Source organism: Corvus hawaiiensis, chromosome 2, assembly GCF_020740725.1.
Source record: "Corvus hawaiiensis isolate bCorHaw1 chromosome 2, bCorHaw1.pri.cur, whole genome shotgun sequence".
NCBI lineage: Eukaryota > Metazoa > Chordata > Aves > Passeriformes > Corvidae > Corvus > Corvus hawaiiensis.
Window position 1 is genome coordinate 13,673,640 of NC_063214.1, and position 26,573 is coordinate 13,700,212.

At 39.4% G+C, this 26,573-nt stretch overlaps 1 protein-coding gene across 2 annotated transcripts in view; it reads left to right on the forward strand.

The window, feature by feature from the left end:
• The first annotated feature begins 9,941 nt into the window (after positions 1–9,941).
• Positions 9,942–26,573, forward strand: part of NCAM2 (neural cell adhesion molecule 2) — a 289,433-nt gene continuing 272,801 nt past the window's right edge. For both annotated transcript variants that reach the window (XM_048293643.1, XM_048293644.1), the window contains exon 1: positions 9,942–10,117. In XM_048293643.1, coding sequence (XP_048149600.1) covers positions 10,066–10,117 — 52 coding nt within the window. In that variant the 5' untranslated portion in view covers positions 9,942–10,065. The remainder of the gene's footprint in view (positions 10,118–26,573) is intronic.

Consider the following 26,573-nt stretch of genomic DNA (forward strand, 5'->3'; position numbering starts at 1 on the left):
GGAGCTACACACAGCCTGAGGCGAGGGTGACTTCTTTTAAGTGACATTTCTAATACATAATATGATTTGCCTAAATCAAAGAGTCGTTCTTCTTTACTAGTCCTTTTCTTTTTTTTTTTTTTTTTTAATAATTGCAAGTTTTCTTGGAGCTTATTAATAATTCCTATTATTATTTAAATTCACCACACATAAAAAATGCAATTCAAGTGTTCATACTGATCATATGTTATGACTGTTTGAAATTTCACAACAAGGATGCTATTAGGAAGAAAAAAGGGAAGAAATGCTTTCATGCTTCCCTTGCTTAAAGGTTTTCAAGTAGAAATATAGTTGGCAATTAATGTAAATGAAAAACCAGGAACACCTCTTAACGCCCTCTCTGGCTGCTATCTCTGGGATCATGGAAGTCACACAGTAGGAGGAAAGGTTCTTGAGGCAACCAGGATGCTGAGAGAAAGGAAAATACTACGGAAAGATTTAAAGAATTCTTTTTGTCTCTTGCCCTGTTACTGGGCAGTGCTGAGAAGATTCTGGCTTCATCCTCCATCACAGACTTTTACACACTGATAAAATCCCCCCTGAACATTCTCTTTCCAGGCTGAATCCTCCCAGTTTTCTCAGCCTCCCCTTGTGTATCAGATGCTCCAAGGCCTTAATTACCCTTGTGGCCCTGTGCTGGACTCACTCCAGTACCTGTCTCTTTCTTTTGTACTGGGGAACCCAGTGCTCCAAAAGTGTCTCATTTACCATCTTTTCCACCAGCATGGATACTCCCAAGCCAAAAAAAAATTTTTACTTCCTTAAGTACCCTGGGTCCAAAGTGGGTGATGCCATGGAGATTCTACTCTGCATTTCCAAACCTCCTCAATACATCTTGATCCCCTATAATTCTGTGAGCAGAGGGAGCAATCCAGTCCTAAATCAGTTTCGGTTATGTTCTGCTGAGTTCCTAAATGTAAGAAGCAAACAGAAAACCCTCAAGAAAAAAAAATAAAAATAGTATTTTTATTAATCCTTTATGTAATATTTCCTTTTCTAACTCTCCTTCTGAAAAATATTGATCTTTCCCAGTTCTCCACCCTTTCTTTTTTCTATGAAGTACAAGTCACCACAGCACTATATAAAGTACACTGATAGCTCTTGCTTGTCAAAAACATAACTGATGATTTCATCAGTGTTATTGGCACAGTTGTTGCAGAAAAAGGATTTCTTAGCTTGTTTTCCCTGATAATCTTGCTTCTTCTGCAGTAATGTAAATATTCTGCAGCATCGTGCTTTGTCCATGGCAAATGTGAGATTTTTAAGTGTTCTTTTTGTTTTCAAAAAATGTATCTAGAACTCAGAGGCTTTTACTCATGAACCTGTATGAGAGAGATAATTTTGAAAATATTGTTAAATACTGGGTCTAACGAAATTGCTGGAAGGATGACCTGAAATTAATTCTGAGAATTGATCTCATTTACTGTGCTTCCAGCTGTTCTGGGGCATAACTACCACTGTGGAATTGTCCAAGTTTAAAGAGCCTGAATACATGCATGGCCATCATGTGTGCCTGAGAATAGGAACTGAAACACCTGGAAAATCTGTCTTTGAGGACATCATTTACAACTACTTCAGTAGAAAGAGAACTTCATGCTTTCTCAGCCTCTGAGAAGACTGAGGTGTGCTCCCACAAAAGAGTCAGGAAACGTTAGGCCTTCATATATTTTAAAGATTATTTTCCAGATAGATTTTTCCCAAGTTTTCAGCTTGTTACACGTAGATCTATGGAAAAGGTTTCTTTGTGAGATAAAATTCACACATGCAACTGCTCCCAAACAAACATTTTAAATAAACTGCAATTTTAAAAATGTGTTCAAATTTTACCTCTGTTAAAGTTGGTGTAAAAATTCTCTTTCAAAGTTTATTTTTCACTCCTTGTTATTTAACTGTAACTACATCTACACAGAAGAAATTTAACATAAAAAAGGCATAAACAAGTGTGTGTGCAAACACAACCAATTCTTATTTTAGATAAGTGTGATTTCAGTACATTTCTCAGCAACCTATGTAAGTACTGCTGGTTGTTTGCTTCCCTGTTTTAAGTTAGGTATCTTTTAAGTGAGCCTTTCCTTGAGCAAAAAAATTTTAGTGCCCTACAAGATTTACTGCTCCTTAACTACTGTTCTTGGTATACCAGACTGTTAATGTGGGTAATAAAAAAATTAAATCTTGAATGGCTGAAAAATTCTGTAAAGTTATGTATCTCCCAAGAAAAATCCTATTTTATGCATCTCTGTACTTCAGATAACATAGATTTGCTTAAAAATACAAGATTTTTCCCTCCTTTTTAAGACAAATTTCTTAACCCCCTGATATTTGTCAACTCAAATTTATTAGAAAACATTCATTATTTACTTTGAAAATCTGAACAAAGAAGCAGTGAAAAAGAAATTTTCTGTTCTACTTAAGGATCTTGTAAGTTTAAAATTTTTACATAAAGTCAATTTATATTTTTTCTTATGTGTGGGATTGCAATCTGGTTTTGAAGTCAGTTGAAAGGTGACTGTGGCAGTTGTTAAAGCATTATCTATGGGTGTAAAAATAATTCACTATAAATCAGGAGTTCATTCTCATGTGTGCTTAATTCCTCACCTTACTAATATTTATAACAGATATAGAAGGAGAATGAAAAAACATGATAGAAAGACAGGAAGAAAAGCAGGTGAGATTAGTAAATTGGGATCACTTCATTTAGAAAAGATAGAAGAGAATGTTTATTCTTAAAATACAGCCTGTAGAGAAACCAAACTGAGCACTATAATCTTTTAGAACTCATAAGATGTAAAACTAATGAAAGAAAATGTTGTGTAACCAACACGGTTAACCTTTGAAACCACTTGCTGTATCAATATGCTTGAAGATGTCAAGAGCTCAGAATATCTCATTAAAGTAGCAGATGTCTCTTCATGAATAAGAGCTTCTGAAGTTGTAGGTCTGAAATTGAATTAAAAGATAAGTGTGGGTATAAATTATGGGGTTTAGATCACATGCTTTCATAAAAGTCTTGCGCTAAAGCCCATGTTCTTGTGAATTTTCTATCATTATTTATTGGTTGATCTCTTCTTGAACTCACAGCTAAGCACTTTCATCATGCCCATTTTGAGAATTGGAGATGTGGGCAATTGTTCAGTTCTTTTATCACTTGGACAAATGAATAAACTCAAAATTATGTGTTCCCTTTCCCCCAGTCATATTAATGTATATAAATAAAGATGTATTTCTAGGTCCTCCATAAAGGTTTCACTGACTGTTGGCAGTCCTTGCTTACCTGTATCACATTTGAGTCAATAATTACCCAGTTCCAACGAAAATGGGAACAGTGATGTCAGGCAGTCAGGTAGTTCCGAATCCCAGATATTCTAATCTGGGCAGCACTTAAAATGTACAGCATATTTCATAGAATCACAGATTCACAGAACGGCCTGGGTTGGAAGGGACCTTAAAGATCATCTCATCCCAACTCCCCTGCCATGGGTAGGGACACTTGCACTAGACCAGGTTACTCAGAGCCCCATCCCACTTGACCTTGAACGCTTCAGGAGTAGGACATCCACTACCTGTTTCAGTGCCTCACCACCCTCACAGTCAAGAATTTCTTCCTGATATCTGATCTAAACCTGCTTTCTTTCAGTTTGGAGCCATTCCCCCTGGCTCTGTCACTGCAGGCCCTTGTAAATGATCTCTCTCCATCTTTCCTGTGGGCTCCCTTCAGTTGTTGGAAGGTCACAATTAGGTCACCCCAAAGCCTGCTCTTTCCCAGGCTGAACAATCCCAGTTCTCTCAGCCTTTCCTCATGGCAGAGCTGCTCCAGCCCTCTGATCACCTCGGTGCCTCCTCTGGGCTGGCTCCAGCAGGTCCCTGTCCTTCCTGTGCTGGGACCCCAGAGCTGGATGCAGCACTGCAGGTGGGGTCTCAGCAGAGCGGGGCAGAGGAGCAGAATCCCCTCCCTGCCCTGCTGCCCACGGGGCTTTGGATGCAGCCCAGCACATGGTGGGTTCTGGGTTGCAAACACTGCCAGCTCATGTCCAGCTTCTAATCCACCAGCAACACAATACAGAACTGTAACCCAAAGGTATCCACAAACTTTTTCCCTTTACGTCTAATTTAACGTACTATAGGTCACCTTCCTTTGGTCTGCAGTTTTGTATGTTTTTAGTCTTTGCTCTTAATGAAAGCATGGATGGCTCAATAAGGGTGATTTAAATTTTGTTCTGCATGTCTCTGAAATTCATCATGATTCAAAGCACTGCAGAGAACAAGTTTCACAGTCACAGAACAGCAGCTGAGAAAGGTTTGTGTTTTGCACACACAACCACTTTAAAAACAACTGCTCTTCAAATTCTCGCCATGTAGCAACCATTCTTTGCTATTCCACATGCTGAAACAACTTCTGCACATCTTGACTCAGACAAGCAAATCTTGTTGTCTCTTCTTCAGTGCTGCAGTAATTAAATATTCTTCAAGGTCCCTTCAATTAAATTAACTGATATTGCACTAAACCAGATATTATTACTTGCATGATCTGGTAATATGGTTCATGGAGGAATAGCTTTCATTGAAGAGACGGTAACAAATGGCTGGTGGGACTTCAGTAACCAAAACCAGGTGTTGACATTTGTCAGGCATGAAGGTGAAAGTTCTAATGACTTAAGGAAGTATGGTAATTTATGAAACATTGTTTGGTATCATCCATAATATTCCCAAGTTGAAAAAAAAAATTAAAAAGAGGGCATCTTTGCTCTGGAAATTGTGTGACATAAACCACTGCTAACTGATAGGAAAGAAGGGAACTACCATGAAAAAGTCTGTTCATAAGTACCCATAAAAGAGAAAAAGTACACAACTGCCATGTTGCTGAATACGTAGGCAGTTATATTAGAGCCAACTGGAGCATCTTAGCACTGGCAGTCTCATTCTCAGGTAAAACAACAAACGTCCATAATCCTGCCCAAATATCTGTACCTGAGAGTGATGGGATAATAACTGTTGCTGATCCATGGCTTTTGAATGACTGATCTGAGAAGAGGAATAAAGTCACACATATAGAAATGTAGGAACATGGAAAATCCAGAAACTTGCCTCTAGAATCTGCAGAAGTTAACTTGTTTCATCTCTCAAATGCTACTTTTGCTGCACCAGACACAGTAGTGTACGATGCTTCTTTCAGACTTATAAATTCAGCTTATTGATTTCTTTTGTCAGCACAATGTTTTTATATTGTAACCAAATTAGCACACTGTACTTCAAAAAACCTTGCTATCTTCAAAAATTAAGCAGTCATCTTTACCTGGACAAAATTATTTTACTTTTGTCCTTGTCATTATTCAGTTCCAGAAATAGTAGAGAGAATTATCCTCCCTACACAAAATCTGTGAATCTCTTCTTAGTATCTGAATAATTTCAGGATTAAGTTTCTGTAGCAGAAAGGAGAGTTCTTTATTTAAAAGTGACTTGAAACAGAGTGGAAACAATGGTTTTGTCTCTTTCTCATAAAATGTTTATCCAAAATGATAGTAATTTTAGATCTTTATGAAAGTTGTATCTTTATGAAAATCCCTATAAGATTATAAGAACTTGAAACATAAATGTGATGTAAACATTTATGAAACTCTTTTGTTTATTGTGCATCATTTCCTCACCACAATAATGCTGCTGTTTACTGTTGTATAATTTATCTTAGTGCCACTTCAATTGTGTTTGCAGTTTTCATAGGAAAGCATCCTATTTGGGATAATTACTCACTTTGAAGATGACCAGCAATTTGGTTCATGAGCACCTCTGAAAATTACCCTGTCTGCAGAAGGCATTTTCCTGCAAGGGCAACATACTGTGCTGCTAAGAAGGGGTATTTTGTCTTCTCTCTTTTCCTTTTTTCTCTCCTTTCCTGTCCCCCAAAACATTTGACAATTGCTCTAAGATGTGCCAATTTCCTTACAACTCCTCACTAGTTATTTTCAGATATATGAACTCTGTGCTTTTTTTTTTTTGTAACTGTGCCATTGCCATAGGTTCCCCTAAAATTCTCAGCTAATTTTAAGGTGCTCCCTTAACATTTCAGTTTTGAAGACATGTAAGCAAATCCAGCTGGATCTCCTGTCAACTTGGGTGTCCATTGGGGAACATGTATTTCAGTATAAATATCTATTATCAAATCATCACCAAGATTTCAGTTTCTATATTTAATTACACTTGCACTGAACATGCAATCATCAATCAACTTAAAAATAAAATAATCCTTGTAAAAACACCATGGAGATGTTTCTTGACAAGTTCAGTCACAGCAAGTTTACAGATCCTCAGTACTTGTAAACTGACTCAAGTGCAGTGATGAGAGCTTGAAATGTTTCTGTTGCCAGAGCCTAATTCTGCCGCTTTTATTCATATGAGAGGATAGACTCCTGGATAAACAATCTCACTGAGCAAAACAAGTAAGAAACGTGGGGGGAAATTAATTCTTGCTGTCTTTTTGCTAACTTCACAGCTAGTAAATCTTTGTGGGAGAAAAGCTGCACATGATAGCACAGTTGTGAAAGCTGGAGGCTACTGTGTGGAAGACAGGGAACTTACAGATATATCCACTTTGATTCTGAGTGTGATATCCCAAAAGAGCTAAGGTACCAATCAAACACGTATGTAACATTTGGTAATACTTTCCCTTCTTTTCGCTTGAGATTTTTCTGGCAAGACTTTCCAGCCACTGGAGTTGCATTTTAATTGCTTTGAGAACCTATCAAACCTTCCTCACCTTTGAAATAACTGCCCCAGCAGAATGACCATTATACTTCTTGATGTTGCTCCTCTTAGCAGCTCACATGGGATAATACTCACTGTAGCTTGTTTCTGCTCTTGATTTTAAAACTCACATAGCATGAAAATATATTTGTTTTCTGCCAGCATATTTGTTATACGTGTAATATTATTCAGAAATCATGTTTTCCAACTCCCTAATCTAAGCACAGCTATTAAACTCCATGTCAGCCTTCCCCCCAGTGAACAGCACACTCTAAGGAATAACACTATAAGCCAAAGCATGGCAAATACTACAGGTCTGTTGTTACTGGTACCAATTAATGTTTTACAGCACTTTGAAATTCTCTTCTTTTGGTTCATTTAATGTATGGCCATGAGCACCAAGAGTCATATAGTTTTGGATGGCAGAAAATTTGAGCCCTATTTCTGCATCTTTCTAATCCCCATTTGCATGACTTCAGCATGATTTGCAGTTGTGGTTCACTATGACACACTTTTTTACAGATCTTTCTTTTCTAACTAATGAGTTGTTCCAGTAGCCACAGAAACAATGAAACCCTGCACACTTATGTACTTTGTCCCCTCCTCCCCTCCTCTCTCTGTCCCTCCACTGTGGAGGAGGGACCAAAATACACCCAAAATACCTTCTATGTGACAGAGTACTTTGAGCTACATGCTTACTGATGGGAAAACCAGCTGCTGCCTCTTCCTTCAATGAGGGCTCTGTTTCACAGTGGTACTACAAGAATGTGATTATCTTTGAGATTTAAACTCACCTTTTGTTGTTTTACTCCATTGCTTCAGAGCAGTGAAAAGCATGTTCCTCTTTTCCTTGAAAAGCTGGACTGAAAACAGATTTCTCCAAATGCTGTACCAATGTGTTGTGGACAGTCTACATGGTGTGCTCTGCTGACTGCTGCAGATAAGTAACTAGGCAGAGTTCTCAGGACAAGGAATCCTGTTTGGAAGCAGAGCATTCTCACCTGATTTCAAAGGAGCAAGAAAAAGACACTCAGCTCTGACACCGGTGAAATTCTCATCATATTTATAACTTAAAATAAGCAAACTTGGGATAGCAACATTCTTGTGGGGCAAGAAACCTCCTACTTGCTTCTGTATTGTGTTGTGGTAGGGCATCTGTACATGGATTTCATTCCTTGAACCTGTGCAAACCTCACTCTCAGCTAAAGTAGACTACAATAAATATTAAGATATGTGTACAAGTTATTTGGTTTTATTTATTAACACTACTTTTATTTTCTGTAATTATTCCACTTTTACTGGGTGGAAATGCTCCCAAACATTAAAGATAAATTGGATAAAACTGGCGTCCTACCCACTTAATAGTGAGGGTTTCTTGCTTTTTGCTGAGCAAGGTTTATTTTTATTTTTAAGGGTTTTATCTGATATTTGTTTTCCTCACCTTTCTCTATAAATTTATTAATGATGTCTATTTCTGTTGTTGGATACTAGGGCTAATGGAACCTTCTTACCTGGGAAAATTCCACCAAAACTTTCCTCTACTGTGCTTTTCTGAACCTACACTAAAGGCCCCTGCCAAAAGTTCCTGCAATTAAGCATCTCTCATGACATTCATGAGCAGAGCACGTCCTAAATATAAATCCTGTTCTCACCTGTAAAGCTTTGCTGAAGCTGCCATATTTTGGATTTCCAAAACTGTATGAGGAATATCAACTCAATTCTCACTTAATTATACATTAATCTGTTCCTTTTATACTATATTACAAAATCTTTAGTTTAAGAGCAGGACCATGAGGTGTGGAGCTGAACAATATGGCTCTGATTTACATAGTGTAGATTAACCAACCAATGGCACAAAGCACTCACATTTGTTCACATTCTCAAGTGTCCTAAACCCACCCTCTGGGGAAAGAGTTTGGATTTTATTCCCTATCTTTTTCTTCCCAGAAAGATATTTCTTCTTCCTATATTTCTGAATTTTGTAGACTACTGTGCAGCAGGAACCAAGCTGAAGATACTGATCATGTCGTTCATATTAGTTTGCTTCAAAGGGACTTCTTGTCTCCCTCCTCCTCCCCAAAACCTCTTGAAAAGGGCAAAGGAAGGGATGGGAAAAAATATTAGGGATGTGTTAATTTGGATTAATCCTTTATTATCTACTATCACTGCTTCACACTAATATAAATCTAGTTCTATCTCCTTCCATATATCATACAGGTGGTAAGGTGACAAATTTATGGAAGCTGCTTTGGAGCCTATAGCTTAATTAACCCCCTCAAAAAGAATTACCTCTTCAAAGTCAAGCTGGACAAAAACCCACCTCTTTATGCACGTTGCGGGTTTTTTCCTTACAAAGCAAGATCCTCAGCCAGACAGCACCAAAGCATCCAAACGATAAGCAATTTATTTTTTATCGGTTTTATTTCACGCAGCCGTGAATAGCAGAGGTATGTTTCCCCTCTGGACTAATAACAGAAGTCAAACCAAGTGAATTCCTAGACAGCTGAATGAACAGGCATAAACCCGACGGGATTAGTTACAGACGCACCCGTACGCCAGGCTCGCGGCGGTCCCGCTTCCCGCGGGCGCAGAGGCGCGTTCCGGCCCGCGGGCAGAGCGGGGGAGCCGCCGAGCCCCGCGCAGCCTCCGCACAGCCCCCGCCGGCCGCTCCCGGGGGGAAAGAGGGGGCCAGGGCCACTCCAGCCCCGGGGCGCGTCCCCCGCCCGCGGGCAGCCGAAGCGCCGCTTCCGGGCTCTCCCGGGTTCCTGAGGGCTTCCCAGCGGGATTCTCCGCCAAGCCGCCGCCTCTCCGTTTTAGGCTGTGTCCCCTCAGTCAGCGGCGGGGGGAGCGGGCTCCGTAGGGGCCGCGGCGGTGAGGCGTGGGACGCTGCCTCACCCTGCCAGGGGGCTGCCGGCAGGCGGGCATGCAGGGAGGGGCGCACGGAGGGGATAAAGGAAGGGATCCAGGAGGGGATGTACGGAGGGATGCTACGATCCTGCTGCCACCTCTCCGAGCGGCGGAGGAATCTGCGGGCTCTGCTGTTCGCGGCGTGGCGGGGCTGCGTGTGCGGCGGAGGGATCGGCCGGCCCGCCGTGCGCCCGCCCCCTGCGCGGCGGCGCGGCCCCGCCGATATAGCGCGGCGCGGGGAGGCGCGGCCGTCACTTGGCGAGCGGCGCTCCGCGGGTGCGGGGCTGCGCGGGCAGGAGCGGCGGCGGCAGAAGCGGCAGGGTTTGCCTGGGGTGGCCGAGCATCCTCCAACTTGGAACTGTCCACTGGCGCGAGCTCCTGAACATGAGCCTCCTGCTTCTCTACCTGCTCGGATTGCTCCTCAGTAGCGGGCAAGGTAGGAGCGGGGCCGCCTTTTTCCTTTTTTTTTTTTTTTTTTTTTTCCCCCCTTTAATTGTTATTCTTACCTATGCTGTCCGCTCGCTCAGATTAACGGAAAAGAAACGGAGAAAAAAAATAAAGCAGTGCATTATCCTGGAACCAAATTAAGAAGGACCTAAAACTTGCTTCATCGCCCACCTTTTTTTTTTTTTTTTTCCTCCCCCCTCCAGTCTTCAAGAGGTGTCATTTATGAGGAGAAAAAAAAAAGCTGGACGGTGCTAGGTGCACTTAGGTGCTTTGCCTAGGGCTTTGCCTTTTTTTTTTTTTTTTTTTTGCGCCCGATAAATAGAGATGAAGCGATTACAAAATGTATCTGCCGGGCACTGGTCTTTAAAATCCGCTTCTGCCCGCGGGGAAGGCAGTGCGGGCTTCGTTTTTAGGAGCAGGGAGAAGTGCTGGCGGTACAGCCCGTGAGAAACCTGACCTGAAGTCTCCCTGTCGGGGTTTCTTCTCTCCGGAATCCCTTCCCTGCGCGCTGCCGGGACACCGAGCCCCCGGCTCAGGGGTGGCGGGGAGGGGAGGGCGCTGTCCGGGCCGCGGGGCTGTGTGCAGAGCCCTTGTGGCACGGAATAGCACCGCGGGGACAGGTGTGTGCGGGGACGGGGCGCGCTGGACTGGCGCCCTCGGGCACGCTTCCTCTTTTGCATATATATGTATATATATATTTATAAATATACATACGTACAATGCTTCGAGTAACGCGGACTCGGGGGTTGTGGTGTGGCCGCGGGGTTTGGTTTGTTTCCTGGGACTGAATTATCTATATAGCTATTTATTTGTTTATGTTTGGATGTCCCCTGCGTGATTAGTTAAGGATTTGTGCTCCTGGAAGAGACGGGGCGAAAGGGCCGCTAGGAGGGGCACAGCCGCTGGGTGAGGGATAACCACGGCGGTGTTTGGAAAGTGTTCGGGCAAGTTCCCGGCGTCCGGCCGGGGCGCTGAGCCGCGCGGGGCTGTCCCTGCCCCCGCTCCCGCTGCCCCCTGCTCTGTGCGAGGCTGCGTTCCCTGCACCTGAAGGGGTGGGCGGCGGCCCCACTTCCTAAGGAGGTTTTAGGCGAGAAATAAACCCCACCCAGCCCGAACGCCCCAGCGGGGTGTCAGCGGGAGCGGCGGGGGCCGGCCCCGGGCCGCGCTGCCAACGCCGGGCACCAGGGGGCGGCCGAGCTCCACGGCGGTGCCGGGCAGTGCCCGGGACGGGGCGGCTTCGCCCCCGCCGCGCTCCCGGGCTGGCAAGGGCTGGATGTTTCACCCAGGGTGTCCTGTGCGGGGCTGGCAAGGTCTGCATGTCTCGCCCACGGTGTCCTGTAAGGGGGCAGCGAGATTTGTTGCGCTTAAGGAAGGGACGGGGGGTGCGGGCAGGATGCCTTGAGGTACCAAGACTGCAGCTGCGAAGGTCTCCTTCCATGCATCTGTGGCTAAACCTCCCACCATCCAGGCGTTTCCGTTCGGCGACAATTAGCAAAGAGCCGCCAGGTGCTCTCAATTTCCATAGAAAAGCTTCCCTGCTTTTGCCACCCTGGGGTGAGCTGGGGGGGGTTTCCCGAGAAGCAGCGATTCGGGAACAGTCTGGAGGTTTTTCAGTACAGCCAGCACTGGGATGGCACAGGAGGAGGAGAACAGGAAAGCTTCCTTCAGGTTTTGCGTTGATCTACCTGGGTGTAATAATGTGCGTAGAGATGTGGAATGTGCCTCCTCCATCGGAGGAAGGGTAGAAAGCGATTTTGTGAAGTGTGATTTCTGCAGTGTAGGAGGATTGCATAGTTTAGGTATCTTACTATCACAAATGTCAGGAGATAAATAATGGAGTGAAATTACAGATGCTATTAAGCTGAGTTTTAAAAATTATAGGATACATATGGGGGGGTGGAAAGAAGATGAGGAAAGCTGAATAAACCTAATATTGATAGTAAAATATTTCCCTCAATTCAAAGAAACAGCTTAGTTTTATTCCTTTTAATAAAGGAAGGGAATTGCATTGGCAGGGGAAGAGTATGATTTTTTTAACTGAGTGTAGAAATAGCAGAAATATGCTGCCTTAATCCACAGCAGAGCATAGTAAATGGGAATGGTAGATGATCTGCATATGGAAAATACACCTATTTAGGTTGCTAGGGAAGAGGCATTTTCTACAGTGGTGTTTGGGAGGGAGTTTATTATTTTTAATTTTAATGAGCATTATTGAGGTGAGGGGTTTATTGTACATTTTTTATTTTTTAACACCACCTTGAAGTAATCTTGAGAATTTCTTAAAGTGAATCAAATCATTTGAGAGGCTATTCCAAAAACCCTTAGTTGTTGTTTTGTTTTGATTTTTTTGTGGGAATGCAGTGGTGGGGAGCACTTACATCATCAACTGAAGATTGTGGTGCTTGTGAGGGTTACTTTTTTTGTTTGTTTTTAAGAAAAGCATTACTAAGTGAATATTAAACGATTATGAATTTTTTGATAGTTTGGATTGCTGTGAAAAGTCAGTAACTAGATTTGGATCATTTACTTTGGAAATATTGGAAGTCTTAGGTTCAGGATTTATATTTTGAAGGATGTAGCTGCAGTAGATTTTATGAAGAATGGCTGAAGCTTTTCCTTTGAGAAGTGCTGGTGTTTAAGGCTAGAGAGAGGGAACTGTGCTGTATTTGTTCTGTTCCAGAAAATCAGAGCAGTTTGAGAACAAGGAGCAGACAACCACCCCCTCCCCCAGCCCCTTAAGTTAAGAGCTTATGAATGTCATAATTATCTACCCGGGCCAAATATTCCCTCTCCTAATTTCATCACAAGGGACAAGTTTAACTGGCAGTGTTATTAGGCTAAAACAAAAGGATTCTTTTTCTTAACCTTTCAAAGCTGTCCAGACAATTTATCCAGCGTGAATTAGCTTTGCTTTAATAAAAATTGAAACAAAATGAAACAAAATGCACACACAGACTCCCTATCATACCACAAACCAAAAAAAGAGCATACTGCACTCTGTAAATCTTCCTTTTAAGATATGTAGTGATAAAGAAAGTTCCCTTGGTTCTTAACAATGTCTAGAGACACTGACTTGAAGTGGATAAAATGAATGTCTTCCCAAATTATAAAATCCTATTTCTTTTACCCCTCTGCATAATACACACTTGTTTAGCTTAGCAAACTTTTTGAAGTTGCAGTAGAAAATGTTTTGCTTGTAGAATTTGTTTCTATTTTGTGCTCATCCAGGAGATTCATATGAGTGAGTACATTGTGCTTCAAGTTTCTTCTTTTCACAGCTTTGATATGGAGTGTCTTCTTGTTTTTCCTGCAGAGTTTCTCTTTACAAGTGCTTATAAGGGGCTGCTTGTTAATAATGAACATCCCCCCAGGGAGATGCCAGCATGTGTGTCTTACTCGCTACCAGTCTGGAATCCTTCTTTCTGCTTTTTGTGTAGTGAACCCATGAAATTCGGAATTTTTGAAATCAGTGATTTTGCTTACTGGATTAAGTGGAACTATCGTTTTTCTCTGATTTTACACTGAAATCTGAAGCAGATCCTGAGACTTCAACCAGATGCTGTTTTCTACTACCAGTTGATTTGTGCAACTGCATTAAGATTAAAATACAGCTATTATCTTTCCTTCTCCTTTTCACCCTTCAAAAACAAACAAAAATCTGACAAAATCATGTTTGATTTTTCTATTTTAGGCTACATTCTCCTCTTCAGGTAAATATGAGAATCAAAATATCTGCCTGAAAATAAACCGGAACTGATGAGGACTTCTGAAACATTGACTTAAAAATAGATAGATGAGAAGTATGTAGAGAGCTTTGTTTTGTGCACTCCCATACAAAATGGAGTTAAGAGATACTTTTATCATTTGCAGTAGCTCTAAATCATGAAACATATGAATGATAAAGTCATAGACATAGAGCTTTAAAGTCTTGTCTAAGAGGTTGAATAGCATTATTTGGACTTACAGCACAACACATACTTATTTAGATAAGTCATTGTTTTTATCTATGGAAATGCTGCTGGATTGTTAAGATGAATTTATGTATGATTTGCTTTTCATGGCCACCTTATTCAACAAATATTTTGACAACAAATGCAGTATTTGTTTGCCCTTTCACTGACCTTTTCTTTGAGGCACCTTTCCCAAGTGGTTCATGTTTACTTACTGATTTTCTTTCAATTTGCTCCAGTAATCCCCCAGTTACATTCAGCACATGCCATTTGATTCCAGTACAATTGAGTCAAGCTAATGACATTTTGGGAAACGCATGTTTTAACTACACTGTAATTTGTGTCTGTGAGTTGCAAATCTATTCTTGAAAGAGTAGGATATGAACTTTTCCAGGTAAAGAATCTGGATAATGGCTGGCATTCATATTTTAAATAGTTTATATAAACTAATTTATGCCAGATGTTTTGTTTGTTTGGGTTTTTTTTTGTGGGGTGTTTTGTTTTTTTGGGGTTTTTATTGTTTTTTTTTTTTTTTAGCATACACATTTGCCTTATGAAATAAGGGCCGTGTAGTTGATGAAGTGTATCCTGAAGTTCTACAGGTCATTTGAATATAATTTTCAATGTCTCTTGAAATTGAGAAATAGAAGAGGCTGGAGGAGAAACTTACTGGTATCCTGACATATTCAAATCTGGAGGCTTGTTGGAGTTGGATAGACTAGATCCAGGCCTATTAGTAACTTGTATCTTACCACCAGTTTTTATTTTCACCTAAGCAATTAATCATGACCTAATTCTGACCTAGTGTCGTGGTTTCCACCTTGGTGTATTTAACTGCTTCTTAGTTTAGGCATTTGACTAGAATATTCAATTTTTTGTAACTAGTTGAAAACAGAGAATAATTTTTAATATTAAATAGGGCATTCGGAGCACTACTTGCTGTTAATTCAAGAATTTGATGATGTCCAGCTTCAGTGATGTAATTTTGCATTCTTTAACAAAATATTTTTATTGCTTTTGTAGCTCAATTTCTCTTAAAACTCTGTTTGAATGGATTTGTCTATTTTTAAAGGATATCAGAAAACCAAGGAGTTAACTTAAGAAAGCAAGATAGATACTCTTCAGATGCTTTGTGTTATGCCATAGCATCTTTAATGGGGTGTCTTCAAAAATCAGGGTTCCAAGGTTCTTATTTTCATTACGTGCCTGAATTTTTGCATTATTTGTTATCTTTTGACTGATGATATCATTAATTGGAGAAGACATTTTCCAATTTGTTCTGCTGTAGATGAGCAGAATTTTAATTTATTTACTAGAAAGAAGAGAAACAGGGAGAGTCATTTATCTGGTTAAAGCTATTTGTGGTGACATCTTACGATATTAAAATCTTCGTGTACTGGAAAAAAAATCCATGTAAGTGTTAATAAAAGTTATGTGGAAAGGTCACAAAGAATAAAGGCACCAACAATGTAAGACATCCCTGCGTTCAGAAGACTGCCAAGCCTTTGAGTGTCCTGTGTTTGAGTGGCTCCATGGAAGCACTGTTGGTTGCACTAACCCAGAGGCTCATTCTAGCAAGAATCCATTGATTTCAGTGGGTTCACTGGAGTATTGAAAGCGTCTCTGGAAATGGCAGGAGGTAACCAGCTTTTATTTTTGAAATAGCATGAGATAGGCAATACAGTCCATTTATGCTGCGGCTATGATTTAGGAAATTATGATTAACAGAAAATTTCTCTTTGTGCATTAGCAACTGGATCATTAATGAATTCATGGGAGTAATAGCCTGAACTACAAGTCTAATGATCTACTGCAGAATGAGATATTTATAATGTAGTTCTTAGATATTGAGATAACTGTGAATATTGTCATTTGGGAAGCACTAGAACAGGTTTCATGCAGAAGTTGTGGATGTCCCTGGGATTGTTCAAGGCCAGGTTGGGTGGAGCTCTGAGCCACCTGGTCTAGTGGGAAGTGTCCCTCCCGATGGCAGTGGGGTTGGAATGAAATGGTCTTTAAAGTCCCTTCCAATCCGAGTCATTCTATGATTGTAGCCAAACTCTACTAATTCTAGTCATAGGAGAATTTCCATTGACTTAAGTTTGTGTTTGCATGAAAGACAAGTTGGATAGTTCTTTAAAAGCAGTTATTTTACTATCTCAAGCAGGTTAATTTGGGAAGGAAGGAGACAGTAAAGTTTATGAATTAAAAATTCCTTACATGGTTTCTGCATATTTAAGAACAATGCTAAAAAATTGCAGCCAAACACCTGATTAAGTATTTTACCTGCTTCCTGCCTCTTGTGGAAAAGAAAAAAATGCAGTTTTTTGGTTTCACCCATTCTTTAATATGATGCATAAAGATCATTGCAAATAGCATGAAGCGAACAAGTCTTTCAGAAACCTGTGTTGGCAGGCATGGATATCTACTAACCAAGGGTGTAATTTGCTACCAGTTTCCATGGTCCAAGTATAATCTTGTCTGAAATATCCAGTTTCTGGATGGATAATACCCAGATGAAATTGGGAAGCAGCATGTAGTACTGTGGAGGTTTAGTCAGCCTCTTCAGTAGTCCTGCCTATCATTACTGAAATAAATTTCCTCTTAACTATACAAGTTCCTTCAAGAACTAGCTTTCCATAGAAAGCATAGATCTTTGATATGTTAATTTATGTTCATTTAAGATGTAGTGGCTGTCTTTGAGTAAAAAAAAAAAATTGAGAGGGAAATACAAGTGGCTCATTTTTGTTTTGCTGAGTTAAATTTTTCCTCCTACCAAAATTTATATTGTGACTTTAGGAGGCTGCACTGGTTTTTATTTAATGTTCTAATTACCTGAGTATTATTGCTAAACAGTGGACAAAGGTTGCTGAATAACCTCGTAATTTAGCAATACTCAGAGCTGTAGCATCTGAATAACTCATAAGGATACTAATGAAACTTTTCAAGATGATGTTTCCCATTAGCTAGTACTAAACTGATTGTTTGCATTTCAGTCGTAATCTAAGTTGTTTGACCAGCTATGGTCCAAAATTCCTACTTGGAAATCACACAAGTCACTGTTCTGACCACTTTGCCCAAGAGGTGCCATTTGGAGTATAGTATGAATTCAGATTAAAAACACTCATTGCCAGCAATTTTCTTGCTACTAAAAGATGTTGCACCAGATTCAGTCAAGCTGCAAGTAATTTCAAACCCATTAACTTTGTAGACCTTTGTACTGCAGATGAATTTGTCTTGCATGAACTCAGGTCCATGGTTAAAATAATAAAGTATTGAAAACAGAGGCACATAAAGATGTGATATAGATAGATATAAATAGGAGGGGAGAGGCAATCTTGCCTTTTACTATGAACAGTTTTTTTAACTGATGATACAATGATTTTTTTTTTATTGTAACAGGAAATATGTAATCAAAGTGCAGTGGTATTGTGTTAGTATTTTGACATTATTATTTTAGTTAGTCAAAGCAGAATAAGCTACAGATCCAGGGTAGTTTATTTGTGGGGAAGAGGCTAGCAAAGGAGGATATATTAAATGTACTGGAGACCAGTTTTCTGGAGTAGCATAGTACGGCATTTTTTTAAAAAGTTCTTGAACATACCACACTCAAACTAATGTGATTACTGGATCCGGAAAAAGACTGATGTACTCCAGTAACCTCAACAGAGACTCAAAGCAGGAGGCATAAACAGGTAAGTACAGAACAAGAAGAGTGTTGATACTTCTGTTAGTGCAGCTACAATGTTCAGGGATGTGTCAGGTTATATCGTGTGATCTTCCTTAATGGTCTTGGCAGATCTTTGTTGCATGAATTTGTTCTTAAATCTGCCAGTACTTTGATCTGCTTGGTACACTGTGTCAACAACTTACACAAGAGAAAAAGAAGTCTGAAAAAATAATGCTCAGTCCTTTAATTGAAGTGCCGTAAGTAATGGAGTCATACCAGTTCCTTACTCGACTCTTCCATGGCATTCATAATGGCAGAGAAGCTGCCCATCTCTTATGTGATGGATTCAGAACTCTGTATTATATTCATGGGCTTTCCAGTGAATTAATAACTTTTTTTTTTTTTGCTTAGTTGTCAGTTCCTTAATTTTTTTTTGAAGCATTTTATTTTCCTACCCTTTGGTAATAGTTATCTTAACAAATGGTAATGTGAAGTACTTGAATTTTAAGCTGATTTGCATCAGGCCAATTGTAAAAAAGCTTCCTTGTTCATAAGTATCTCTTTTGCACTATGATCAGTGTTGCAAGTCCTGCCTTACAAGGGGTGGGGGCTAAAACTGGCCGAGCAGTAACCCTGGTGGAATAAATGCTGAGAGAGATTTGATTGCTAGAAAGATGATACCCAGGGATGGAGCATATGGAAAGAGCAGAGGTACTTGAAAAGAAAGCTTGATATATGAGTAAATGGATATAGACTGGTTAAGAAAAACAAACCCAGCCCTTCAGGATGAAAATTAATTTCTGACCAAAAAAGGAGTGACTCTGGATCATATGAACAGGAGGGAAAGAAGTATTGTTCAGAATCACAGAATGACATAATGTCCTGAGTTGGAAGGGACCCACAAGGATCATGGTATCCAACTCCTGGCCCTAGGCAGGAGACCCCAAGAATCCCACCATGTGCCTGAGAGCATTGTCCAGACGCTTCTTGAACTCTGTCAGGCTGGTGCTGTGACAGCTGCCCTGGAGAGCCTGTTCCAGTGCCCAACCACCCTCTGGGGGAAGAATCTTTTCCTTACATCCAACCCAAACCTTCCCTGCTTCAGGCCATTCCCTTGGGCCCTGTCACTGGTCACCACAGAGAAGAGATCAGTGCCTGGCCCTCCTCTTTCCCTCATAAGGAAGTTTTAACTGCAATGAGGTCTCCTCCAGGCTGAACAGACCAAGTGACTTCAGATGCTCCTCATATGCCTTCCCCTCCAGACCCTTCACCATCTTCATTGCCCTTTTTTGGATGTTCTCTAATATAATTCCTATATTGTGGTAGCCAAAACTACACACAGCACTTGAAATGAGGCTGCATCACTTCTTAGTGCAGCCTTAAATTATTTGCCTTTTTATTATTATTATTATTATTATTATTATTATTTAGGAATAATAGAGAATTGCAAAGACAACATTGCACAATGTTTAAACGTGGTTTTTGCTAACCACCTGAATGATCTGGTATGAGGCATCTGTATTTTGCAATAGAATCTTTGGTTTTGTTGCTTTCTCTTTGGTCTTTTGTTCCTGAATTCTAATTTTGTAAATTTTGTCTTATTCACCTTGAAATTTAAGATTAATTATATCCAGCTGGGCATTGCTGTCTGTAATAAATAATGCAGCAATTTGTGTACTCCTGTGCTTTCTCTGTTGGGGAACAATATCCAACTTCAGAGTTAAGCAAAAACTAATGCTGACTTTTCCCAGTAGAGACTGCCTGTAGTATAATATGAATGCTACATCTCCAGATTTTTATTTTCTTTTATTTTAAGAAAATGGTGTTTTGTGAGATGAGTTCTGCTAACAGAACTGTATACCCTGCAGCCACGTAACTCCCACTGAAGTTGAGAGTGTTTCCAGGTATTGTACTGATTGCACTTTTCAGGGTCTGATTGAATCTTTCAGGAGTTGTATAAATCCTGTGTGAGTATGTGGGAATTTTGATTCAGTGAAGAATAGAAAAATCAAGCTTTAACTTTATGTATATTTAAGTAGTGGGCATGTTTATAAGTAGTGCTGAAAAAGCATGGGGCTAATCCAAGAGCATGGAAGAACTGGAAGCTAAAAGGGTGTTCTGGTGTGCCAGGTTTGATTCAAGAGACGAAGTGAAAGAGGAAAAAAGAATATTTTTCTCTGTGGTTTTTAACAATAAATCCAAAGACATATTGTAAATATCATAAACTACTGATTTCATTTTCTCCCTCTGGGAACATAGGCAAAAATTGCAGTTAATCATCACAGTCACTGAGCGGCAGCCCAGGCTATACCTGTGTTGGGAAGTTTACCATTCAGTGTGAAAATTCATCACTTGGTTTTGTTTGAGTTTTTGAAAGTTTTGATTTACTTGTTTGTTTTGGTCTGTGGCTTTGTGGCACTGGTCAAAATTGGTCTTCAGATGTTCAGTATTCAGGTTGTGCCTGCAGGTCTGTAAGTGCTGCTGTCTGAGCAATCAGAGGCTCCATGGATTTGTGCCAGTTTATGGCAATTCCACACATTGGGTTCAACAGCTTTTAGCATTTAGTCAAAATAATCCTTTCCAACACCTGTGCATTGCATTTCTGTGAATGTCTTTGGATTATACAGCCTGTGTGTGTATCAAATTTATGTTGCTGGGTTTGAGAACTCTCTGAGAGGTGGTGTTTTCTATATAGTTCTCCTAAACTTATGGTAGACTTACTCTGATTTTACCATTCTTGGAAGTAAATTTACAGAATTCTGTATACTGTCATGATAGTGATTTTCAGTTCTGAGCGCATGGTACAGTTCTGAGCGCATGATTTTTGTATATGCTGCTAATTTTAAAAACAATTTTGATGTTACATTCAAATTTCTGTATCATTTGCAAACATTAGTTTAAATCAAAAGATTCTTATCTGTGTTCTGAAATCTCAGGAATCACCTGTTTCACTTTGTGCAAGCCCTTTGTGTTGCACTCACAGCCTTTTATTTTTTTCTTGTGGTCCTAGGTACATGAATGAACACTTTATCTGCTGCATAAAAGAGCAGAACTGGCTGGGGAAACTATTAAAGAGAGTAAAAATGGTGATGAAAAGAAATGGACTTCTCTATGAATCATGTATTTTGAGTTTTAGTTACGTATGATCTGATTTAGAAACAACCCAAACGAGCACAACTAAGCAAACCCAGAAATCGTCCTTTTCAAGGGAAAAGTCCTTCTGCTGTTAGATGGAGTTCTGATTTCTGTTCTTCTGTGCCCATTTTAAAACAGGACAGATAACTGTAGCCAGTGAGTGGACCAGAAAATTAAAAGAAAGACTTTATCATCATGTAAATATTATAAACGCTATTCTAAAGAAATCTTACTTTTTTTTTTAGTGTGATTGGTGAATGCTGCTATTGCTTTATTGCACCTGAAATATGTTTGTGACTATTTTCCAGACTATGAAAGTCACTGAGTAGTGTTCTAAAAGTTTTTTAGTCTTTAGGCGTGTAAGTCAATGCAAGGTAGCTCTGCAGAAAAAACATTTCTGTTCATGACTACACCAACTCTATTTCCTGTGACCTGCAGATATTAAGTAAGTAACATCCCTATCTGTCTGCCTGTAGAAAATCCTGTTTCTGCAGTGATGGTCTGGTTTTACCCATGAAAATGACTGAATTATCTAATTACATTTATGAACGTTTGATCAAGAAAACCAGTGTTGTAACAGGGGGGAGATGGGAAACTCAAGCAGTAGGGAGGAGCAACCCTGAGTGTTTGTTGGAAGGTTTGTGTTCTCCTCCAACAAGAGATGTTTCTTGGTCATTGGTGGGGGTTTTCTGGTGGTTGATGTTGTTTTGTTTTTTTGTTTGGAGGTTTGGGGTTTTTTTGATGTGTTTTTTTATTGTGTGTTTTTGTTGTTTTTTTGTTGTCTTGTTTTTTTTTTTTAAGGGGTAGGGCTGCTAAAACAAAGCATTCTGTTTTCGTAGTCCAGAGGTGTATTCATAGAATCATAGAATTGTTAAGATTGTCAAAGACCTTTTAAGATTATCAACTATTGACCCAGGATCACTGCCATGTTCACCACCAGACTGTGTCCTCTGCCATATCCACATGTTTTTTGAGTGCTTCCAGAGATGGTGACTCCACCAGTTTCCTGGGAAGTCTGTTTCAGTGCTTTACAACTCTTTCCATGTTTTTTTTTTTTTCCTAATGAAAGCATCACACAAAGTTTCATGTAGCACTCATAAGACTGGGAGACAGTCCTTGTGCTTAAAATTCTGTTACCTCAGGTTTTTCTGAAATTCAATCCTAAAAATAGCTGCACGTGTCTGTGACAAAGAATTACTAAACCAGCAGAAATGAGAATATAAGCTTTTCTAAGAACCTGTTAGGAAAAAAAAACTGCACAGTGAAGCAAAAGCTGCTTTTCAAAAGTAAATACTTTAATACAAAAAAAACTTGTATTATCAGTCTGAGTTTAATTGTTCATGAAATACCTTTGTGTATAAGGCTTAATTCCTATCTAAAAAAAAATTTGCTTGTTTTGATTTTATGTTGGGATGGGGTTTTGGGGATACTTTGGAGTGGGTTTTTGGGCTTTTTTTGGTTTTTGCCTTTACATTATAAAAATACTTTTACTAGTGTCTTACAAGAATTAAAATATGAGTGAAGTCATGCCCCTATGGATATTTTCTTCCTTAATTGCTGTGAAATGAAACAAAAAGAAACTTGAGAAATGTCAGTGTCCATCATGAATCCAGAATTGAACCAGCTATTTTGATTTCATTTCAGTGCTTTAACAGTCATCCTGCTTTTATTTTATGATGAGATATAGAGTCAAAACTGACATGAAAATTTGCCCTGATTGTAAACTGGTTTCACTTTTGTTTTTTGGGGCTGTGTATGTTGATTCCAGGAGCTCTGTCTTAAATGGGCCTAAGCCGAGGCTGGAAATGTTTGATGGGTTTGATTTGGCATTTCTTTTGAATCCTAAGGAGTATCCCCCAGAAATCTGTATTTAAATCCGCAGAGTAGCAAGGGGAATGATCAGTGGTTCTTTTTAAGAAGTCAAGGAATCAAAATAGAAATGTTCTTTTTGGTGGAAAAATAGATTGGGGGGTAGGGAAGGGAAGGGAGAGGAATAAAAACAACAACAACAAAAAAACAGCACAAAGCCAAAAAAACACCCTACTGAGGGTGAAAACACCCTGTAAAACATGTATTTAAATGTTTATGTTCCCCTCTCACTATTCTGACCCTGCATCAGAAGTTACTTCTTTATGGTTTTGAAATAAGAGCTGAGAGCATGTATATCTCTGAAGCAGTAAATTCAATAACCAAACTGTTTTCCTTCCATGGCCAACCAGGCTGTTTTGGTTTCTAAGCTGGTTGTGAATGCTGGACTGGTAACACTTCAGGTGGATGAAATTGGGTGAGAAAGATGTTGCCAATATTAATATGTTCAAAGCCTGACCAAGCTTTTTTCTCCTTTTGTGCAAACTCCATTTGCCAGACTGGTTATCTGTAGTTGAGGTTTTGTATCTTTTGGGAGTGTAGGTGGACCTACTTTTGTCTTCCTGTTTTGTTTCCATTTAAACACAGGTGACATGGTGTTACACAGCTGTCTTTGTATGATCCACAAACACACTGAAATACTAATGCAAAATTAATTACTGATAATATTAGTTTCAAATACAGAAATAGCTAAATAATTCTATTAATTCAATCATGTGGTAATGTTTTAAAAAGGCAGTATTATTATTTAGGCAAGTGTTTTGAGCGAGCAGTTTGTAGGGTACCCAATGCTGGTGCAACCCTGTGTAGATTCTTTAATCACCAGAGTAGAAATGGGAAGGGCTCTGGAATGTAGACTGGAATGCACAATCCCTGATCCCTTAGCACAACTTGGAGAACAGGGTAATTAGAGGGGCAAAATTTATGTGTCCTCTTTGTTGTTTGTACACACGAGAGGTTATCTCTTGCTGTAAATTGGATTAACTGTATAAACAGTAGCATAATTTAATTAAAGTCAGGTCTAAAAGACTTGGAAAAGAACAGTGGAAGAACAAGAAGGGGATTGTAAAGAGAAGAGAGATACAGAGAATGCAGCTGTTCTTTTGTACAAGTAACTGATTTAGCTCATATATATTGACCTATTTCAATAGAGCAGAATTTCTTTGTGTTTTAACCATTGGCAATGGAGAGAGCTGGGGATTCAATATTCCAGTAGAAGCTTCTTTAAACCTGTGTGTAAGGGCTGTTGAAAATGCATATTTTATATCTTAAACCAATCATATTTCATAAAATCAATCACGACCTCCTTCTGCTGATCTATGAATATTCATCCTTACGCTTCTTCCCCAGACAACTTGGAAAAATGGTGATGTGCCTTTGAAATGGATTATATATAGTTGTTTCTTCAAAGTCAGTAACATAACTTCTATATAACTATTCTGGTGCTTGGATTCTGTTCAGTGTACACTCAGTTACTGAAAGGAGTGTTTTGGGCAGCTTCCCTTCTTGCAGCCATGGTGGTGGCATGAGAGGCACACACAGGTGCCCCTGCACTGCTTCTGCAGAGGTCTGAGATGCACTGCTCCCCTCCTAGCTTCTGCAGGGTTAAAATAAGACCACATTTCTCTCTTTCTGTAGGGACTACTCAGATGAATAAAAGTATAACTTACAGTAACACAAACAAGATAAATTATGATTAAAATTGATAGCATGTATCACTGGAGTAACTCAATACAGAAAGGCAGTGCAGCTTGCTCAGAGATACAAGGACTTTTTTGTGTGTGTATAGAATAGTTTTCATTTCTCTATTTGGTTGGATCTTTTATAGATATATTTTAGTTTCTCTTATCTTTGATTAGTATTTAAACACTTCTTGAAAATGATGTGGGTATCTTAGTAAAAAGTATCCCTTTTATTACTTAAATGAAAATGTGTGTGTGGGGGGGAGGTTTCTCATGTTTAAATAGGCTTCTTGACAAGAACAGTTACAGTTTTATTAGAGGTTAGTTTGTTGCATGTAGTATGTACCTTGATTTTTTAATCTTGACTGTTGATTTTTACAGACCAAATCTGTCACTTTGGTACACAAGATGTTTTATTTAATCTCCAGTCTTTAATTCAGCCTTCTGAAAGACGGACCTTTTTGAGTGCAAAGTTCGTTGTCATGTTGCTGGTGTGTGTTTCTGACCAGAATGCAAAGTAGCTTGAATCCATACATTCTTTTTTTCCTGTACTGGGATAGCTGCCAAATCTATGTCAGCGATTAACTTCTGAATGCGTCAGCTGTAACAAATACAGTTCATTGTTTCTTGACTAGTTAACAGCTAGTTTAAAAGGCAGGAACAGCCTCAAATGAAAGGGAAGTCCTGTACATTTTGTATCTAAAATCCTCAGCCTCTTAAACCCACTGGAAAAAAAAAAAAAAAAAGAAAATTAAAAATCAGTTCTAGGAGGGATTTTTAGGTAGTTAAAAATACTTAGCTGATTCTTCAAGTCAAAATATGCCAGATAACTCCATCGTCCAGTTATCTGACAAAATTATGGTCAGTTACAGGTAATTTTCAATAAAGGGTTATATCATTCAATATCTGAGCTTCTGTTTCACTTGTGTGTAAAGCAAAACACCAACACCCCTTTTCCTCCTTCCCTCTGCCCCCACCCCCCCCAAAAAAATACTACAAGAAATCTCTCTTGAACTGTTAGAATAATATTTTAGGTACTGGTAAGAAAAAAAGTATCACAAGAAAGAAAAAAATTTAAAAAGAGAACTTATTTGGAGAACCTGAGAGTGTGGGGATTGTCTAAAATTAAGTGCAAAATCAGTTTAGAGGAGTGAGATGATAATAATACTCTTCTTCTTCACAGACATGCATGTTCTAATTATTAATCTTCAGTATTTCTTAAGTTTGCAAGCTTTTTTGCACAAAGTTACAATTATGTAATATTCATGTTCTGCCTATATTGTTTTTGGTAAATTTTCCTCTGCAAGTGAAATTTGAATGGTTTGCTGTGAACATTTAAAATCCACTGTGTATTTAATTAGTTTTTTAAGATTCATGTAGACCTCTTCTTTTCCAAATTTTAAATCAGTTACGCCAGCAGAAACGTTTTGCTATTCAAACTGCACTTTTGGTATACGTTTGACATTTTCTGCTTTAATTTTAGTATTTTTTTATTTCTGTCTTGAGCTCAGCATGAAGATACTGATAGTAAGTGAAGACAAAAGGGGTTGTTGTAACAGGTGTCATATTCAATTTCTTGCATAAGAGGGCAGATTCAGTTTTTTTCTTACAGTGGTGACAGCTATAAAGCTTTGCTGAGATGCAGAATTATTTTGTTTTACTAGTTCATTTGAGCAGTTATTTTTAGATTGCAGCAAGTGAAAGGTTTGGATGTCCTGTTGGGCAGAGCAGAGACAGAGGAAGCCATGCAACGACAGGAGGAAATCTATGCTGTTATACCTCTATAAAAATCCAGCCAAACAAAAACACTCTCTGGAAAACACAGATTGGGATCATACTGAACGGGTGATTTGAGTAAGTTGTTGGAGCAAGCTAGACTGCTAGGTGAATTCTTAAATGCAAGGAAAGTTATGGGAGACTCTACCATTTCTTAACTTCCGTAAAATAAGTTATGTATGTTAAGAGAGTGAAGTAGGGAGGGAAGAGGTCTTAGCACAGCTAGGAATTCTAGACTTTCAGTATAGATTTGTGGAATGAAATGTTACCTCTCAACAGCTTATGCAGAGGGGAGTACTCACACATAATGTGCAGACTGTGAATCCCAGACCCCCAGCACTTGCTCCTCCTGCTCTATGCCCCCTC